The 18,901-nt window shown below is 43.4% G+C and overlaps 1 protein-coding gene across 1 annotated transcript in view; it reads left to right on the top strand.

The window, feature by feature from the left end:
• Window positions 1–4,583: 4,583 nt before the first annotated feature.
• Window positions 4,584–18,901, top strand: part of aff1 (ALF transcription elongation factor 1) — a 68,195-nt gene continuing 53,877 nt past the window's right edge. The window contains exon 1 of the mRNA XM_088630428.1: window positions 4,584–5,078. Coding sequence (XP_088486554.1) covers window positions 5,062–5,078 — 17 coding nt within the window. The 5' untranslated portion in view covers window positions 4,584–5,061. The remainder of the gene's footprint in view (window positions 5,079–18,901) is intronic.

An 18,901-nucleotide genomic window follows, 5' to 3' on the forward strand; every position in this document is an offset into this window, starting at 1 on the left:
ACACAACAAGAAAGGACCTATTCATGACAAATCTAAAGAAAAAAAAGCTGCACTCAGGTACTGTAGAAAGTGATTTGCTCAGCAAAGCTTTTCATTCCCTTTGCCCTTAGGAAAATAAATATATTAAGTATATATATATACTGTTGGAAAAAAGAAACACCTCCTCCTCCACACTCTGGCCCTCCTGTCTGCGTGGGACAGGCTGAAGAGTGACTCATCTGGGAAGAGGACCTGATGCCACTGCTGACGAGTCCATCACAGCCTCTGTCTGGCCCAAGCCAGTTGGGTATGACGTCTCGGAGGCCTTGCTCGAAGGCTAGTGGCATGGAGCATCACTGTCCTGTCACTGATGTGGGCATTTTCAGCAGCAGTACGGGTGGCAGATCTGAAATGATCTCTCAGATGGACCAGTCTGATGTGTCGGTCCTGCTCTGGTGTGGTCACTCGAGGGCGACCGGATCTTGGACAGTCACCTGTCCTGCCGGTCTGCTGAAACAGTACCAGAGAGGTTAGCGTATATTTCCCCATAGCTCTGTGGTGCTGGGTTTGATTCTGGACTGAGGTGCCTTCTGTGTGATCTAGCATTTTTCTTGGAGCTGTGGTTTCCTCTCACTGTCCCATATGTGGGCTAGGTTTAACGGGCTGTTCTGAATGGTCTCTTGTTAGATGGATTGACCTTCTACCCCGGACAAGAGCTGTCATTCGTTTTCTGTCCCGACCTGTCCTCCTGGAATACACTCAGCGTGACAGAGACCCAGACTGGGACAAGCAGCGTGATGGATACGAACAGCCAAAGAAATCATCGAAGGAGATGACAAAAACCCAAGTGCAGAGCAAGAAGAGAAATGAATTCACTCCTGGAATTCGTCAGTACCTGTAGTTCAGAGAAGCTTAGAAGTTTTTTTTTAAACCACTGCTGTAGACCATCAGACAAATACAGGGCTGGCATTTCTCCCAGTTTATTAGGGATACAGTTGAGAGAATGACCTACATATTCAATAATCTAGGGAATTAGTCTTAGTAAAAGTTACAAGGCCTCCATGGATGCATTCGCTTACAGAAATCTTCCTAGATGAAGTACTGCATTAAGAAATTCAAGCTTTTAATTGCCTATTAATTGTGCTATAGGCAACAGGAATATTAAGGCCACGTTCTTGTAGAAGTATAGAAAACAAAGGATTTAATTTCCATCTTAATTTCCTGAAATATCATCTTTCAATGGTTAAATGAGATAAATAGTCTCTCAGCATTATTTTTTTTTTTCAGTTAACTAAAACTTTGAGCCTGACATGGTGATTACTACCCTCTTAAACTTACCAGCAGAATATGCAATGCCCTGAAGACTTCCTGCCAGCTTTTAACAGTTTAACATTGGCCTACTAACCACACTCTTCCAAGATCTGTCTTTACCTCTGGTAAGCTCCCTCTGGTAAGCGTTATAGGAGCATAAAGGCACAAACTTCCAGATTCAGAGACAGTTTCCTCCCACAAGCTGTCAGATTACTGAACTCGACCCCCTACCACTGGCTCACACTGATGTTTTTTTTTAAGTTGTATGTAATTTAATTTGTTGTTGTTGCTGCTGTCCTTTGTTTATGGTTTTTGGTGATTCCTTTGATGTCTTTGTATTGGAGCATACATGCATTGCACTTGTGTATACAGTATGAATAGAAATCCTATACTTGTATAGGAAAGCCCGGTTGTTGTAGCAAGTGGTACTGGTGGGGAAAATTAGTGGTTTGTTTTAAAAATGGTGGTGGCATAGGGTAGCACGATGGTTCAGTGGTTAGCAGTGCTGGGGCCCTGGGCTTAGTTCCTGGGGTATTATCTATGTGGTGTTTGCAAGTTCTTCTTGTGTGTGTGTGTGTGTGTGTGTGTGTGTGTGTGTGTGTGTGTGTGTGTGTGTGTGTGTGTGTGTGTGTGTGTGCGGGGGTTTCCTCTGGGTGCCCCAGTTTACTCCCACATAGCAACATATGAAGTTAATTGGCTTCTGGGTGAATTGGCCCTGGTATGAATGTTTGTTTACGTTTTTGTGTCTGTTTGTGAGCTCACAATAGACTGATGCCCCATCTAGTGTGTATCCTGCCTTGCGCCCATTGCTTGCTGGGATGGACTCAGGCCCCTCTGCAACCTTCAATTGGATAAAAGTGGTCAGAAAATGGATGGAGGTCCTGGTATGGTGATTGCCGACACTGTGCTGTCCTTTGGATGAGATGTTAAACTGAAGTCCTGAAGGTCTTTAAACAGATCCTGGTAATGTTCATAAGGATAACAGTGTCTATCCTGGAGAAATTCCACTCCGTGTACAGTACAGTCTGGCCTGCTTGAAGTTCCCATTAATTCAGTTGGTGGTGTCATATCTCTACCAGTCTTGCTGTTTACTGGGGCTGCTGGTGCATGAAGGCTTTTACACGTCAGTGATGGGATTCTTTGGGATGAAAAGGGCTACATAACTTACACTAATACCTCCTCACTCTAAACAGTGGGAGTCACCAACTAAATGTGGGCTTCACTGTCATTATAAAACTGCTTCTGCGCTTGTGTGGTTGTCACAACTCAGCTCTTCTCAGACTATGTCAATGAGTGAAGAGCAGTCCTTGTCCACAGTGCCAGTAACATCTACAGTACCATTTGGATTTAATGTGGACTGTAGTGTCTGTATGCAGTGACCTGATTGTCTCTCCACAGTTCCTTGGATATCTACTCTAGCAGGCAGGGAAGGTAGGTCATGCCCTTGTTCCTCATGGGGCTGCTACAGTACATTCAGTCTTCTTTCTTCTCTATGTGGCTCCTGCCATCAAACAGGGGGTGTTTGGACATTTGCTCACTACTCAATCTCAGGTTTACGGCCTCCGGCATCTGTCTCTCACCACAGACTGAAGACCTCTTCAAAGACAGACACAAGTGCTGGAGCTCGAAGACAAACACGTAACAGGTCTGATAGTGAGGTTGAGACATTTAAGGCAATGTCACATGAAGCAAAAGAGGTGGCCAAGTGGTTAAGGTGATGGACTGCTAATCTGTTGTGCTCTGCATGCATGGGTCTGAATCCCATCCTGGTTGATCTCAACGTCTGACATCTGTGCCATTTCCACGTTTTGTTTGCGTTCTTTTGTTTCCTTGCTCCTGTACTAGAGCAGGGATATTTCTAGCGGTGGTTGAACATGGTATAGTAGGCTAACATCAAGAGCACGTGGCCCACAAGCAGTGACAGTATCAGATGAGGCTGCAGTACTTTGGTTTAGGAACAGCCTAAGTGCAAAAAAGTAGGCTGAAGAGTAGGCTGATAAATTGTAAAAAAGTGGAAAAAAGTGTCTGTCCAGTAAAGGGTCAGACGAGCAAGCCTGCTTTACAAGAGCCAGCAATTTCAAGGATGTCAAGACACCAAAACTGTCAAATCGTTTCCCCTTTTTTAGAGCTACCTTGGCCAACATCAACATTATTGAGATTGGTGGCATGATAAAAATAAATTGAAATTACCGATGGCCCGCTCACTCAGCATAAGTGCGTTCTGGTGACCAGTGTCTTGTAATGTTTTCTATGGAAGACTTTGCTAGGTGTGGTTAGTAATGTTAGCTAACAGCCTGTGAAGGTCCTGGTCCAGGAGACTGTTTCAGCATTCCTGGGCTATGTGGAGTGCTCAGATTATGTGGTGATGTGGGCCCCCATCTCAACATATGAGAAAACAAGAGCTTTTGACAGGCATGGTGTGAAAGGACGAACACAAGGAATTATCTCCATCCCAGATGGGAGACCTCTGGGAAAGCTAAGGTTGCTGCTGGAAGAGGTGTTAATGGGACCAATAGGGGGCACTCACCCTGTGGTCTGTGTGGCTCTTAATGCCCAGTATAGTGTTGGGGACATACTGTAGATGATGTGCGGTGAGGATACTGGGAAACTTTGGTTGCTATGGCATCATCCAGGTGGGGGCTACACACTGGAGGTAGACGGGGGTCCCATTACCTGTAAAGCGCTTTGGGTGGAGTGCCTCAGTGCCTCATTTTGCAAAATACAAGAAACTTGCGGAGTCTTATGTTAATCTTACTATCGTGCAAACACTTAAAAGGAAAGTTTTTCGGGAAAATTACTAAATTCCTATATTAATAACATTAAAGAACGCCTTTAATACATTACCCAATGCAAGTCTTTTTTTTTTTCTTCTCTAAATCCCATCTAGCCCAATCGGGGCAAAATTATTTTCCATTCAGCTACGGTACGATGAACTGACGAGCATTTCAACCATTTACAATTGCGGACTTTTGCGAAGCGGCATACCCTGGGGGAAGAAAAGTGAGACGCAACCAGGCTGGAACTGGACTCACGAGTAAAATAGATTTTACGGAAAAGACGTGCTGCACTGTGAGAGGGAGTGGGAGAGAGAGAGAGTGGCAAACCCGCAGGAACTCCCTGTTCTAATGGATATTTGCACATTGTTACGGATTTGGCAACAGCTCCGCGAGTGTGCGGGTACTTTGGCAGACGGGGATCACAGAGTTCTCATACAGTACTTCTGATAGGCGTGCAAAGCGCACTGGAGCTCCTCTGTTCCCAATCCCCCTGCAACAGTTCTGCTTGCTTAGACAGAATAACATGCCCATAATAGGACCGCGGTGGCCGTACCATTTCTACTTATTTTGCAGGGGTGTTGCTGCAGAACACTTTGTTTGCAAAGTTAATAAACGAAACAATCTAACTGGCTGCATGTTCTAGGATATGCATCTGCAGGCCGATGTCGTTAAGGGAGCGGGGCACGACTGGTTCTGATGGGTGAGGACCTCGCGATTGGTTTATTAGCTCTCATCAGTTGAGGATTGATACCAGATTAGAGACAGCCGAGGCCCCGGATGGGTATCTGAATTGACTAATCCACACTGTCCCAAGGATCGAGATCAAGAGCCCAGCGATAAGTACAGAAGATCGAATTTTAGTTGGGAAATGTGGGTGTTGAGTCGATGATATTTGTCTTGGAAATCATGTGAAACCAGAAGGGAAGGGGATTCAAGTGAGGAACTCACCGAAGCTCATGGCAAATAACTTGAAATTCGGTTTATAAACTGTACCATGGCTGCTCGGTCAAGGTAAGGCAGATGCATTTAAATATGTTTTAATTATTTGCGTTTGGCGACGGAGACAAACATTGTGTAAGTTTAGCCTTGGATGAACGTCATTTGAAGGGGGGAAGTGCAATTTATGCTCGGCAATAAGCACGCAAAATGTTATTGAAAGCGTCGCATAAACAGATCGCTTCTGAAGGATAGAAGCACCTGGAAATAGGAGTGCTCGGAGCTGCGTTATGATGTGATTTGCTATCTATTGATTGCTAGTTTTAAGTCTTATTATTTAACAAACTTGCTTTTTTACGATGTAGGTGATTTTACTCAACACTGAGACTTTCTAGTCTCCCCAGGAACCTAATTGTCGGACAGTTTTCTCTATACTGTACGCATGCATAAATGTTTACGATCCCTACGTTTAAACGCACTCATCTATTTTCTGTCAAGAGGCTGCGTCTGTTCGGTAACCCTCATTTTGAAGTTGAAGCCCACGAAGGGCGAATGTTAAAACATTGTTGCACAAAGCCGGGCAGCATTTTGTTGACCGATGCTGAAATCGTTTCAAAATACAAACAGGAATTGAATGTTAAAAGACTTGTCTAAATCGACTGTAATCAACATCGGTGAGCACTATACGCGATACTCCTGTGAATGGGAAGAATCGCTGCTAGGAACACGACGCAGTGTATGCAGAAGTTTTGTTATGTGGGATATTATAAATGCCGTTTAGCTTCCTATAAAATATTGTATGTGGTTATGTGCTGACGGGGCCGCAGGCGTTCAGAAGTCCGAGCAGTTAATTGCCTGTTTTAGTGTCTGAACTACACTTATTGCCCAGTTTGACAAACAACAACAAAAACAAATGTTAACATGCATGCATGGCCTCTGAGCCAATTAAGCCTCGGCTTAGCTTTAAAAAAGATTTAAGGACATTTCGTTCTGAAATTTGATATTTTAATCAGGTGATGAGATAATTGCTGAAGACAAAAAAAAAAACCCACCATGCTATTGTTGACCACATTTAAAAGGAAGCACTTTATAAATGCCCGTCTTATACCATAGAGTAGTAAGGCCTCTGCCGTGTTTTTGCAAATTGTGAAGTTTTGTGAAACGACATCAACGTTTTTGCTTCATTTGAACTGTTTCTTAAGAGGGAAAAAGAGAGAAAGTTCATCCATAGAAATGCTGTGTATGTGAGACGTGTACTTGCCCTTTTCGTGAACTCTGAAAGAGCATACCCTTTTGAAAGAGTATAGCTTGCCTTTTTATGAAATTGTCAGTTTCACAGCTGAGGTGACATGTAAACTGTACACGATCAGAGCTGCCTTAATTGGCAAACTTCTCTTGCCGTTTGCAACTGAATAGCTACTGAAAGCAGGTCAGGTAGCGTGTTTATTTTGATTCCGTAGTGCCCTTTTTTCACTTGGTACACGTACAGGCCTAGACTTCTTTTATCAATAACGCATATCAGAATTGCTTTACAGAAGGAACAGTCATAAGATATCCAAGGGCACCAGAACATGCGCCAAAGACCGACTTTTACCAAATGTGTGATAACCAGTAGCCTGACGAGAAAGTTATATGTAGTTAGGAAGGCCTTGACGGTCTCGTCTCACGTTTTAATCGCCAGAGGCAGTCACAAAATGAATGTGGTAGGGATAGAATTAAAACTGGTGTTGGCAAAGCTCCTTGGTCCACTTCAGTTTATTGCTACTGGCGGTGAAGCAGGAATATGTGGACCTATTCTGTGCATGTAGTTCAAACTTCTGACCTTATCAGTTCTCACGGGGCTGTGGCAGCTGAGGGCCGTGGTGCCCCTAACTTTCCATTTCCACCGGAGGTCTTGAAATACCTGATGATCTGATTGTTGGGCAAACTGGACCAGCTGAACACCTTCCCCCAGTTCGTTAGAGATGTGTGTGTACAGTATAATAATGATTGCTTACACTTATATAGCGCTTTTCTGGACACTCCACTCAAAGCGCTTTACAGGTAATGGGGACTCCCCTCCACCACCACCAGTGTGCAGCATCCACCTGGATGATGCGACGGCAGCCATAGTGCGCCAGAAGGCTCACCACACATCAGCTATCCCGTTGAACTGAAAAGCCTACAGCTCCCAGAACCCAAGCTGCCTCAGTGCTGTGTGCTTTTTGTGTGTTCTTGCCGTCCTTGTGCAGCAATACAAGGGAACAGAGCAGCTGTGACAGTGTTGTGTGTGGGCTTGGTGGTGATGCAACAGCGTGGTGAAAACTCTTGACGGTCCCATAATCTTGCATTGACTACTGGACAAAACGCGGCCCTGCTACTAGCCAATTGCTGTGTCTTTGTGTTTCCGGATTCCTCCTCTTAACAGCTACGCAGAATAGATGTGCACCAGTGCAGAGGGAGTGGGGGCTGTTTTTCGTGGAGTGAAATGTAGTGCGAGGTCAAGGCGCTGAGAGGGGTGAAACGCATGAAGATTGTCACCGTGCAGAAGGAAAGTGTTCAGAATGATGGTGGACACTTTTACTTTGTGTGTGTACATCCTGTGGTTGTTTGGAGAGGTTCCAGCTGATTTCCATTTTTGCTGATTGGAATGGGTGGGTGGGTGGGTTGGGGGGGACTACAATTTGCGTTTTGTTTTCATTGTGGTCACTGTGTGGGCTTACATGATTTTCCAGTGCCTGATTGTAATGTGCTTGACAGTAGAGGAAAATGATCTTTCAGCAGACAGGAAGGAGAATGTAGCCGCTTTCGATGGCAGATCAAACATGTTTTTTATAGCCAATAGTACAATATCATGAAAGCAAATGAAAGATTTGCCGGTGTTTTCAGAATTATCTTGTTGCTAATAGGTTTGACCTGAATTACTAAGTGGAAATGGAAAATACACATCTTTTTCTAGACTGTTGGCTAGCAGGTCAAAACTTAGCAACAGTCATGATTGTTAAAGCCTCATCTGTACTATCTCTTCAGTACGATATTTGCATTGACATTGCGTGGTTAAGCCACAGCTATATTGTGCATTTGAATATCTACAAACGGAAGCATTTGTGCTAGCACGCGCCCTGCGTGGCTGTGTTTTTGAACCTTTTCAGCCATTTTGGAAAGGGGTTTTGGGGACAGCAACACCCTTTTCTCCTCAGGGATTTGTAAAACCACTGCAAACATTTTTTCCCCTTCATCCCTCTGCTTTCCTTCATCTACAGCACAGCGCGGAGAGACTCTTATAGCGCCCTTGCGTGCTGGTTTTTATTTCCCATCAGCCTCTGCCTGTTCAGGTTTACTTTGTACCCCCCGATGCCAGACGCATCCAAGTCTCTTGTTGGCGTTTTTGAGTAAATTGCTGGGGTCAGGTGCGTGACTCGGTTTTCTGAAAGACTGCAGATGCCTTTGGCTTGATTTGCATTTCAGAAATGTCAGTTTGGCCTGCGCCTGGGTGGACGAGCGCCTGGCCTGGGCTCTCAGTGAAATGGCTGTAGCAGCTGGGAGTGAGTGAGGAGGCTTCTTTTTCACCGACTCAGGGCTTCACGGCAGCACGTTTCTTAATCCTTTTGCTGTTTTTGCCTTGTATCGTTTATTAATAATGTGATCGCACAGATGAAGCAGTACTCAGTGATCGTCTTTGTAATGGTTACAGCATAGTGCTTCACTTTCCTAAGCAGTGAAAGGTGTCTAGAAATAAAAAAAAAAAAAAATCCAACAAAAATAGGGTTTTATTTTGTTTGGTTTGTAAGTCGAACGTACACAAACTAAGAGCTTTTTCCTTTAACTGCTTAGAGAAATCCTGGTGTAAAGAAAGTGAAAATAATTAGAAGCATAAGGAAAAGCAATAGTTTTTTTTTTTTCTATAGTGTGCTGTTGGAAAATAATGATTATATAAAGTGTGATCCTCAATTTCCCGGTTGCTGGTAAGTTTACTACCGATAGTGACAAGTTATAATGGAGTTTTTTTTCAAGGAGGAGATCATTTTATAACAACAAACGGTTGAAGTAATGTACTTTAACTGAAGAGGGAGGAAAAAGCAGAAAGGAACAGTGAGCAGGGGCTCTGCCAACAAAATTAAGCCTGAAAAAAAGGTAGAAACTTGCTCGGAGAAGGCATTTCTACAAGTTATGAAAAGCTGAAGGACATGTTTGATCTTCCTGTAAGTGTACAGAGAGGAATAATTTATTTTCCAAATACCCAGATCTCTGTGGTGAAGTAAATAATCTATAAAAGTGTTGACAGAGTCCTTTGAGAGTATTTGAGGAGCCCACAACTGAACTGTATTTAGAAGTGGGAGATTTACACGGAGGGGGGAGAAGAGACCTTCCATGAGAAGTTAATTGCTGTCAAGCCAGGTGCACGTTCTGCTGAAGTGACTAGGTCAAAGGCATTCAAAAGCGTTTGGATCAGCCAGCGAGGGAGTGAATACAGTTGATTCTCGCTCTGTGCTTTGAAACCAAAATATGTTACAGCAGTCCTAGAAAATGTCAACAGGGTTGTTTAGTCCCAGAGAAATAAGAGTTGTCGACCGCGTGCTGTGACGGGGTTGTTGGGCAAGGGTGTTATCGTTGCATTCTGCTTTCCCTCATAGTCAGGAAAGGTGTTGACGGTGGATTGTGTTTAAAACATCACAAAAACAGAACCACGCACAATGAGATTCAGTAGCGCCAGCAGTTCTCCTGATAGGGTCTGGTATATACATAGTAACCAGGGCTCCTTGCAAATAGGATCTCTCTGACAGTTCAGTCAACTTTGTCCGCTATCTTCAGGGTTTTATCACCAGCTTCATGACAAATTATTACACAATGTGCAGATTTGATTTACACTGTTTGGTTTTGCCAGGGGGGATGGGGGTGTGCTCCTGGATTGTTTGTAAAACAGGATTGTGGATATCTCTGCCATAGCTCTTTTCATGTGCTTATCCAGATTCGGCTAAGCAGATCAATGTAACCCAATCCTTTAGTATTTCAAATAATACCTTGGAAAAACTACTACTGAAAGATTCCGGTAGTTCTTAATGTTCTTACCTACTAGGGAAGTTTCCCGTGACATTGCAGTGTGATTGTTGGACATACAATGTGAAGCCTGTCTCTGGTATAAATTGCAGGGATGGGGGAAAAGGAACGTATTTGGCATCATCTTAGCCTTCCAAATCAGTCTATGCAAATGTACTCAAGATAAAAAAAGAACTCGTAAAAAGTGAACATCTGGTGTTGGCTTCTATAAGAGCCTGCAGCTTGCAAAACCCGAACAGATCAAACTGATAAAGCAATTAACCGGGCTTTTTCAGTCCTACAGTAAATGGAAAACGTCCGTTTGGATTTCCCTTTTTTCCTTGGGTTGAAGTGTCACTCCTGCTTTGCCGTGGAGTGTAGGATTCGGAAATGTGTTGGCTGGGATGGTTCAGTACCGCAGCCACACGGTGGTTTTCTGCTGTCCCCGGTTTCCTCCTGCCGATTAGACTGGCGTCTGTAATTTAAAATGACTGAAACTAGACTTGAACTTAGGGAAAACAATATGATCGCAACAGTTTGTTCAACATGACCTTTACACCAGTATGTAATGTAACCCATGTCATGCAGAATGAGTAACGGAAGCAAAATGCTTTTGTAGAAATGATCGATTTATTTAAACTTGTTTCTTACATCAGTCACAAATGCAAATGCCATAAGTTTGGGGTTCTTTAGAAATCGTAAGTGTCGCGTTAGATCTGTGAGTGCAGCACTGACAGCAGGTGCAGCACTGAAATAGCTCTTCAAGGGAACAGATGGAAACATCTGTGCTATCTTGTGGTGCACCTTCAGATGGGATTAGGTTGACAAGTCCCAATGAAATTTGACCACAATTGGAAGATTCCTCTTTCTGTTTCCAGACACATTACAATATTTCCCAACTGTGCTCTTAAATAATACGTCCATCAGCTATATCGCAATGCTCACTGCAGGCATGCTAGTCTTCTGTGGCACAGTGAGTGCACTGATCCAAAAAGTTACTCACATGAGTAATGTGAACTGTAAATATTAGTGCAATTTGTGGGTGAAGATAATGAAAGCTGTTTGTGTACGTTTTCCGTCTAATAATACCAATCTATATTTGTTGAAGTGCCGTTCATTACAAATGCTTACCAAGCACTGTACATAAATGCAGATCGGTCAGTGGTTAAAATGAATGGGTTTAAAATGAGTTTTTAAAGTGAGAATTTAAACTACAAGAAAAATCAGTTTCTCCAATTTCTTGCAGATGGGTATTCCTTCCTTTAGGAGCATTGCAACAGAAGTCCATTATTCCCAAGAGAGGAAAAAACACAGTAAGAATTAAAATTGTAATCTAGATGCAGAGATTGTGGAGCAGCAGTGGTATGAACACCAGACTGAGGCCTGGTCATAACATTGGCAGCTGAGTTTGGGATGTACTGCAACTTGCCCCCGGGTGTTCAGCGAAGGGGGTTGTACAGTCGTGGAACAGTGACGAACCAAAACATGTGAGCTCATTTCTCTGTGTCTTTCTTGTGATTCTCACAAGTTAAACTGAGTTCAAAAGTCATAGTGTGGTTATTCAATTTGGAGCAAAGCTCAGTGTACCTGATGAAGACCGTGTTTCAACTGTCAGATAGGTGCAGCTGTCAAGGAGATGCCTGTAATACAACCTCAGTCTTAATGCCTTTTGCTTGCAAAAAAAGTGTTGGTTACAAAGTTTAATAAGAGACGCAGAATCAACGCACAGGAAGGGACACAGACACCTGTTGTTCCCAATTCAGGGTCATTCATGCTCATGGATGTATCAGATGAACATCTGATGTATTAATGCAGCCTCACTGACCTCATTCGTCCAAGCTGAAAAGTCTGAAAATGTTTGTAACTTACAGTGTACATGTTCCTTCTAGTGAGATTAGAAAGGGTTTCTCTGTTTGGCTCGTAGAATTGATTTTACTAAGTGGGCTTTAAGGAGACTTGAGGCATAATCACAGATCATTGACTACTGCTCCCAAAGAGCCCTTCTATGGCATTCTGATATGTTGTGGAAGCAGAGTTCTTTTTGGGAAATGGTGCTCTCACTTTCTTGTGAGGGATCAGTATAACTTCGCAAGAGGAGCTCAGCTAGATGCCACAATGATTCTGAAGGTTCTTGAAGAGTGCCGGGTTTTGCTCGGAGCAACTAGGGATGTGGTCTTGGCTTCAAAAAATGCTCCTGAACAAGGAAAAGGGAGGCAGATACATGACCCATTTTTTTTAATGGGTTTTTAAACTCTATATACAGGTATACTGTATTGTGCTGGACATTTTACAAAATATGTTCAAATGTTTAGGTAATTAAATCAACATAGGAAACGATGAGATCTTAAGCACCTACTGTATGTGATTTGAATATAGATCCCATAGTTTTGCACTGGTTGATTTAGCCTGTTCACAGCACATACACAAATGGCAAATGGACAAAATGGTCCCAGCTTTTAACTTTTCATAGAAAATATTGATATTATATATCAATAATACAATACAATATTGAAAACAAGTGCTTAGATACACCAAATCTAAGTACTTTTCTCCATGAGATTTTAGAAAAATATAATATTTTGAATGAATGTTTGCTAGGAGTCTTTTTCCCGTCCATAATTAAGAGTGGTAACCTTTCATGTTAACATCTTTGCCAAATACTTAAGTGCCCTTTGAACGGCCAGATCATTTTCTGTTTTCGCAGACCTCCTTAGATCTGTATTTTCTTCTTGTGAGAATGTAAGAATGGATTCAGAATTTCACTCTGTTTTGTTGGCTGCACTGTTTAGAAATTGCCCTCTCCTGGGTGCAGTTCATTCAGTGAATCTGTCACCGCACACCTGTGCTGGCAGACTTTCTCACTGTAGCAGGTGTTGCTGAGTTGGACAGACATTGGAGGGACAGTCAAACACAGGAATACTGATGTGAGATGCAATGTTGGAATGAAAAGGCCTTTAGTTTCATCCTGCTGTACGTGGCTAAATGGAGAAAAGTATTTCTTGTCACTAATATTTTGCATCATTAGTTTTAATGCTGTGTATGCTTGCCTCTTTCCACAAAGGTTGTTTTCAAACAATTTCCCCTAAAAAATTCTCATGATCCTTGGGATGTTACCAAACTCTATGGGATTAAAACAAAAAAACACGTTAAAGTTTTAGAGCAGGTCCAAAGGATTTCTAAATACATTCACTGTAAATAAAACGGTTGGTTCACAGAAAAGAACTGAACTTCGCCAGTGTAACATTCAAGACCGTGGATGCATTTTAGTTCTAGGGGAGTCTTAACACCACAGACATTAAAAAGAGAATGCAGTCCTAAAAGGGATGGTTCAAGTCAAGTTTGTGGATCTCTGTAAGATCCATCCAGTCATTTTCTCACCACCAGGTCACTGGGGAGCTGGAGCCTATCCTGGCAGCATAGACACTGGACAGGAGGCCAGTCCATCACAGGGCAGACACACAGACACACTCGCATTAGGGCCAGTTTTTCCCAGACGCCAATTAACCCGGCAGTATGTTTTTGGACTAAGGCAGGAAATCCGGAGTGTCAAGTGGATACCTACTGTATGCAATTGTGGGGAGGACATAAATTTGACACGCACTATTTGTTGATGTTGAACATCTGTGGGACCACAAAACACAAGTTGTTTTTTCCACACCAGCCCAGGATGCTTGGCACCCCATGGTCTGAGAACCATTGACTTAAATATTCAAAGGAGTTGGTCTTGTCTCTTAATTTTACAACATATACTGTTAATCTAGAAAAAGATTCCTGGGCAGGACCTATGCATTCGCTATATAATATCATTTAAGAACAAAACCGTTTTGATTCTCAGTTTGCCCTGGGAGTTATTTCCCCATAAAAGGTTGACAGTTCTTGAAGTCTTAAAAGGTATCTAATGGGCAGTTTTCTGTTCATTGTTCCAAAGGGAAGCATTTGCCTTGTTCACAAGGCGGAATCAATTATTTTCTTGATTGTGTTTCAGTTTTGAGCTTCATTAATATAATTGTTGCATTTTGAGAGAAACTATGTAAGGGAAATACAGTCACTACCTTATTTGCAAGTCTTGTTGCCTGTTCCTCTCTTATCAGTCTTAACCTGTCAGTATGTGATGAATGCATTTAGTGCTTTTGTGCTGTGACTGGAATTCTGCTAACTGTTCCTTTAGATCATGGTCTTCCAGCAGAGGTCCTGGAGAGCCTCTGTGCCACGGGATCCTCATGTAACCATTGAAACACCGGCTTTAAATGACCTGCAACTATTTAACAGCGATCAGGAAAATTAGCCGATTTGTCAAAGCAATTGGGCAATCATTCGGAACAACAATCAAAATACCCTTTGGCCTTTAAGGAGTAGACTTCCTTTAATTGATCAACAGCATGTTCTAATAAAAAAAAACAACAAGTGATTTTTGGGATACAATAATAAAACTAAAGGAATCCTAGCCCTACAGAACGAGGGGTGGAGACCCCTGCTTTTAACCAGCAGTGCTGGGCCTGTATTCAATTGCAGCCTGGTGTCAGAACAGAGGGAGAAGGGTTGAATTCAACTACTGCTTCCTCTTTTTTTTTTGTTAAGGGCTGCAGCCTGCAGTTGATCATTTGGGGGAAGTCTTATCTGGAGTAGTGCTCTGCTTGTTGCTCCTTGCTTCTGCTGATGCAATGTAAACTTTGTAATCAGTGGGTTTATACAGTTACTAGAGTATTGTCTGGATCTCATTGTGCCAGTATGAAGGACTTGTGGTGGTCACTGAATTTTTCTGCCTTCTCTTGCCAGCTCTATCAGACTTAATTTAGAAAGCAGCTGGTGCAACTTTAAGTTATCGTGGGCGTAGTAATCAAATTTGTCTAATTATTCTTCCTAACGGCACAGACTGCTGTCAGGTTCACATCAGCCTTAAACGTCTTCCCTTCATGTTGCTGTGGAAATTTCATTTTGGCATTGCAGTGCTTGCCCTGTAAAGGCTTTTCTTTTAATAAAAAGATTTTTAAGCAAGGCTTCCTTCTGTAGAACATGCGCTGGAAGTACAGCACTTGGAACATTAAGGTGAAAATTGATGTGGTGCACGGCACATTTCATTTGAACAATAACCTCTCCCTGTTTTTTTCATTATCTGTTCTAGTGTGTACTGCATCTTGTTTCATTTTCTCTCGTTGAGCTCCAGGGTTATCTGATGGTGGTCTCGATGTTGCTGGGCTAAACAGGAATGAAAGATTTTCATCTAGGTTACCTGATGTGCAATAGGAACTTGGTAGTGTTTTCTTTTTGTCATATTTTCCATTTAAAAATACTCAACTTTATCACCTTGTTGGTATCCTTTGGGGAGTTTTTGCAAGATTGGTTAGATCCTTTGTTTTATTTAAACTGTAGCCCCACAGGAAATGCAAAAGATATTGCAGAACCAAACTGAAATCGCATTCACTTCTTACAGAAAGACACAATGTAGATTAGTAAAAAGTAAAAAAAAAAAAAAGCAGGGGCGACACATACTCAGACACAGAACTCGAAGCATCACATCATTTGAGCTCCTGTATCAATAGCAGAGTCCCAAGTCACCAGTCTAAGGCAGTCTGGGTACACCTGACCTGTGGACCTTACGAAAAGCAAAACATCATGTAAAAATCGTACCACAACACAAGCAAATGAAATGACAGACTCTGTTCAATTCCTCAGAACAGTCTTCTTCGCAGAAAACTCGCTTGTGAAGCATTGATCGTCTTAAGAGATACATCAGAGAGTAAGAACGTCTAGGGATCGGGCGGGAATTGTACCTAATATCTAATATCTAAACACTGAACCCCCCCAGATTTTTATAAATTGGGTTCGTTGTGGGGTGCTCCCACATGTTCAAAGTAGATGTCTTGTACCCCAGTGACATCCCTTGTTCAATTTGAATCCGGTTCCTTTCAATCTTATCTGGATCGGCTGGGAGTATTCTGGTATTTAGGTCTAATCCAATTTTTTGGGGGGGCTGACACTTTTATCCAGAGTGACTTCCATTTGATCCGCTGGCCATTTTACTGGAGCAGTCGGCCAAGTGTTTCTCGCAGAAAGTATCTGCGCAACTGGAATTTGAGCCCTCATCCTTCCAGTTACGAGTCCGGAGCCGTAGTCGGAACTCCACAGTTTCTACCCTCCATCCGTCTATTTTCTGACTGCTTTACCCAACACAGAATTGTCGGAGGGCCGCTAGCCCATCGCAGGGCACACACAGGTGCGCACGCACACACGCGCTCACACCAGGGCCAATTAAACCTACCAGCACGTCTGGACTGTGGGTGGAAACTGGAGCTACCTTTCTGTCTGTATGCCGTGCTGCTATATGCTGTAGTGCTCATCTAAGGAGGTTTTAGTGACTGTATTCTACACAGAACATCAGAGCAGCAAGGAGAAAACCTTGCATGGTGAAAAGGCCCCATGTGCAACAGTCTCAAAGCAATACACTGTTTTTTCATTGCAGTGATCTGGTTTTCAACATATAGCCAGCATCATTGAACAATGGTACTTTTTTCTGTATCTCTTATACGCAAAAACCCTTATTGTGCACTTCAGGAAAAAAACGGCAAAATCTTAAATCCTCTCGAAGGCAGGGTTCTTCAAGTCAAAGTGACCTTTAAAAAAACGTAATGAGCTTTAAAGCGGCATGTTAATGATGCTGTCGCCGGCTTGCAGGAAGAACTAATGAAAACCAAGCACGCAAGTTTAGTCCTAAATTATTCTAAATTTCATTCAGAGCATTTCTGTCAAACAGAAAATTCAGTAGTGTGTCTTGTGTGTCATCATTGCCAGGGATGGAACATAATTTTACATAGAGGACAATATAAAAACTGGTTTGATTTTTTTTTTTTTTTTAAGGGGGGGTGGGGGTGGAAAAGACAATTACAGCATACACTATTATAGATAGCCCCCTGTGATAACATTTAATAAGTTGGAATTTTGAATAAATGGTTGCCTGGCTGGGTATGCAAAAATTGCTCCATAACATGAGAAAGGTCATGAATGAGAGGGGCCCATCTAACCCCATTGCTAATTAGCAGCTAATTCATCGGAGGATCTGATCCAGTTGTTTGCGCCTTTTTAAAGAAGCCTGAGCCGTTTCATTCATCAGTGAAATGGCCTGTAGGGTCTGGGCCTCGACAGCTTGTCCTATACTCCCACAGCCCAGCGCACGAGCAAAAACAATGCTGTCATTTTAAAATATTCAGGTAAGCCTTCAGTATTCTCCCAGGGCTTGTGTTCTGTAGCTATAGATTTCCTGTGCTGGTTATTACGGAGTGCTGGATACTGCAGAGCAGCCAGAATAAGTGACTCCCCTGTCTTGCATTTGACATACAGCTGCCTGTAGGCGAAAACACTTGAGAGTGGTGTTCCAGTGTGAATGTAAGTCCAGGCATGAAAAAGCACCATAGTGTGAGTCATCCTAAGGACTGCAAACCTCCTTTTTTTTGTTCCTTTTAAGAACTGGACCTGTCACAGGTGGTGAATACATGACACACGGTAAATATTTGTGAAACGGTATCGGATAATCATCATTATTGCACAATGGTGGTGGTGGTGGTGGAGGGGAGTCCCCATTACTTGTAAAGTGCTTTGAGTGGAGTGTCCAGAAAAGCTCTATAGAAGTGTTAGCAATTATCATTATGCTATTTGTTGGAAAAAGGCCTTCTTCCTACTAAACTATGGCTATCTCTGCTGTATACAGTAACTGAAAGCAACCCATGGGAAAAATCTGTTCGAGCTGATCTGAAAAGATGTGAGATGTTGTCAAACAGCCTTCAGAATAGTACTCCTATCTGCTTGGCTTGGGCGCGTTGTCTCTCTGATGTCTGTTGCATCCCCAAACACGTGCACTGACGTCTGAGAAGAAAACAGAATATGGACTGATATTGTAACGCATACGGCCACCATTGACTGTGAGAGCCTGCTTACCAGCGCGGTGACGTCGCCGCCCTTCCCTGTGGATAGCAGGGACCGCAGCCGCTGGGCTGAGGGGAGATCTCCCTTTAGCTCAACTGGCTGGGTCCCTGTTGAGTGACGCCGGAGGCCCGGGTTCAAGTCCCCGACAGTGGGGGGCCGACTTGAGGGGGCAGAGGCGAGGGCGCGTACCCACGTGAACCCAAGAGCGCTACAGTATTAATCTACACAGCTGATGGTGGATTTCTTTGGTTTTTGTCAGATACCCAGCAGCCATGTCACCCTGCAACTCACAACTGGCAGCTCACTGAAGCTAAGCAGGTGTGAGCCTGGTCAGTACCTGGATGGGAGACCTCCTGGGAAAAACTAAGGTTGCTGCTGGAAGAGGTGTTAGTGGGGTCAGCAGGGGGCGCTCACCCTGAGGTCTGTGTGGGTCCTAATGCCCCAGTATAGTGACGGGGACACTATACTGTAAACAGGCGCCGTCCTTCGGATGAGACGTAAAACCGAGGTCCTGACTCTCTGTGGTCATTAAAAATCCCGGCGTCCTGGCCAAATTTCCCATTGGCCCTCACCAATCATGGCCTCCTAATAATCCCCATCTATGAATTGGCTACATTACTCTGCTCTCCTCCCCACTGATAGCTGATGTGTGGGGAGCGTTCTGGCGCACTATGGCTGCCGTCGCATCATCCAGGTGGGGCTGCACATTGGTGGTGGTGGAGGGGAGTCCCCATTACCTGTAAAGAGCTTTGAGTGGAGTGTCCAGAAAAGCGCTATATAAGTGTAAGCAATTATTATTATACCTTTTGTCTTCACGTGGGGACTTTAATTTTGCTCAAGGTTGTCTGCTTCGGAGGGCAGGGACTCAGACGCTGTTTGCGTCTCTCTTCCAGGAGTTTGGTCCTGGCTTCCTGTGCTGCTGAAATCTCTCTGTTGTCCAGGAACTACAGCAGTGCGGTTGGGGG

This window comes from Lepisosteus platostomus, chromosome 4, assembly GCF_059453375.1.
Source record: "Lepisosteus platostomus isolate fLepPlt1 chromosome 4, fLepPlt1.hap1, whole genome shotgun sequence".
Classification (NCBI taxonomy): Eukaryota; Metazoa; Chordata; class Actinopteri; order Semionotiformes; family Lepisosteidae; genus Lepisosteus; species Lepisosteus platostomus.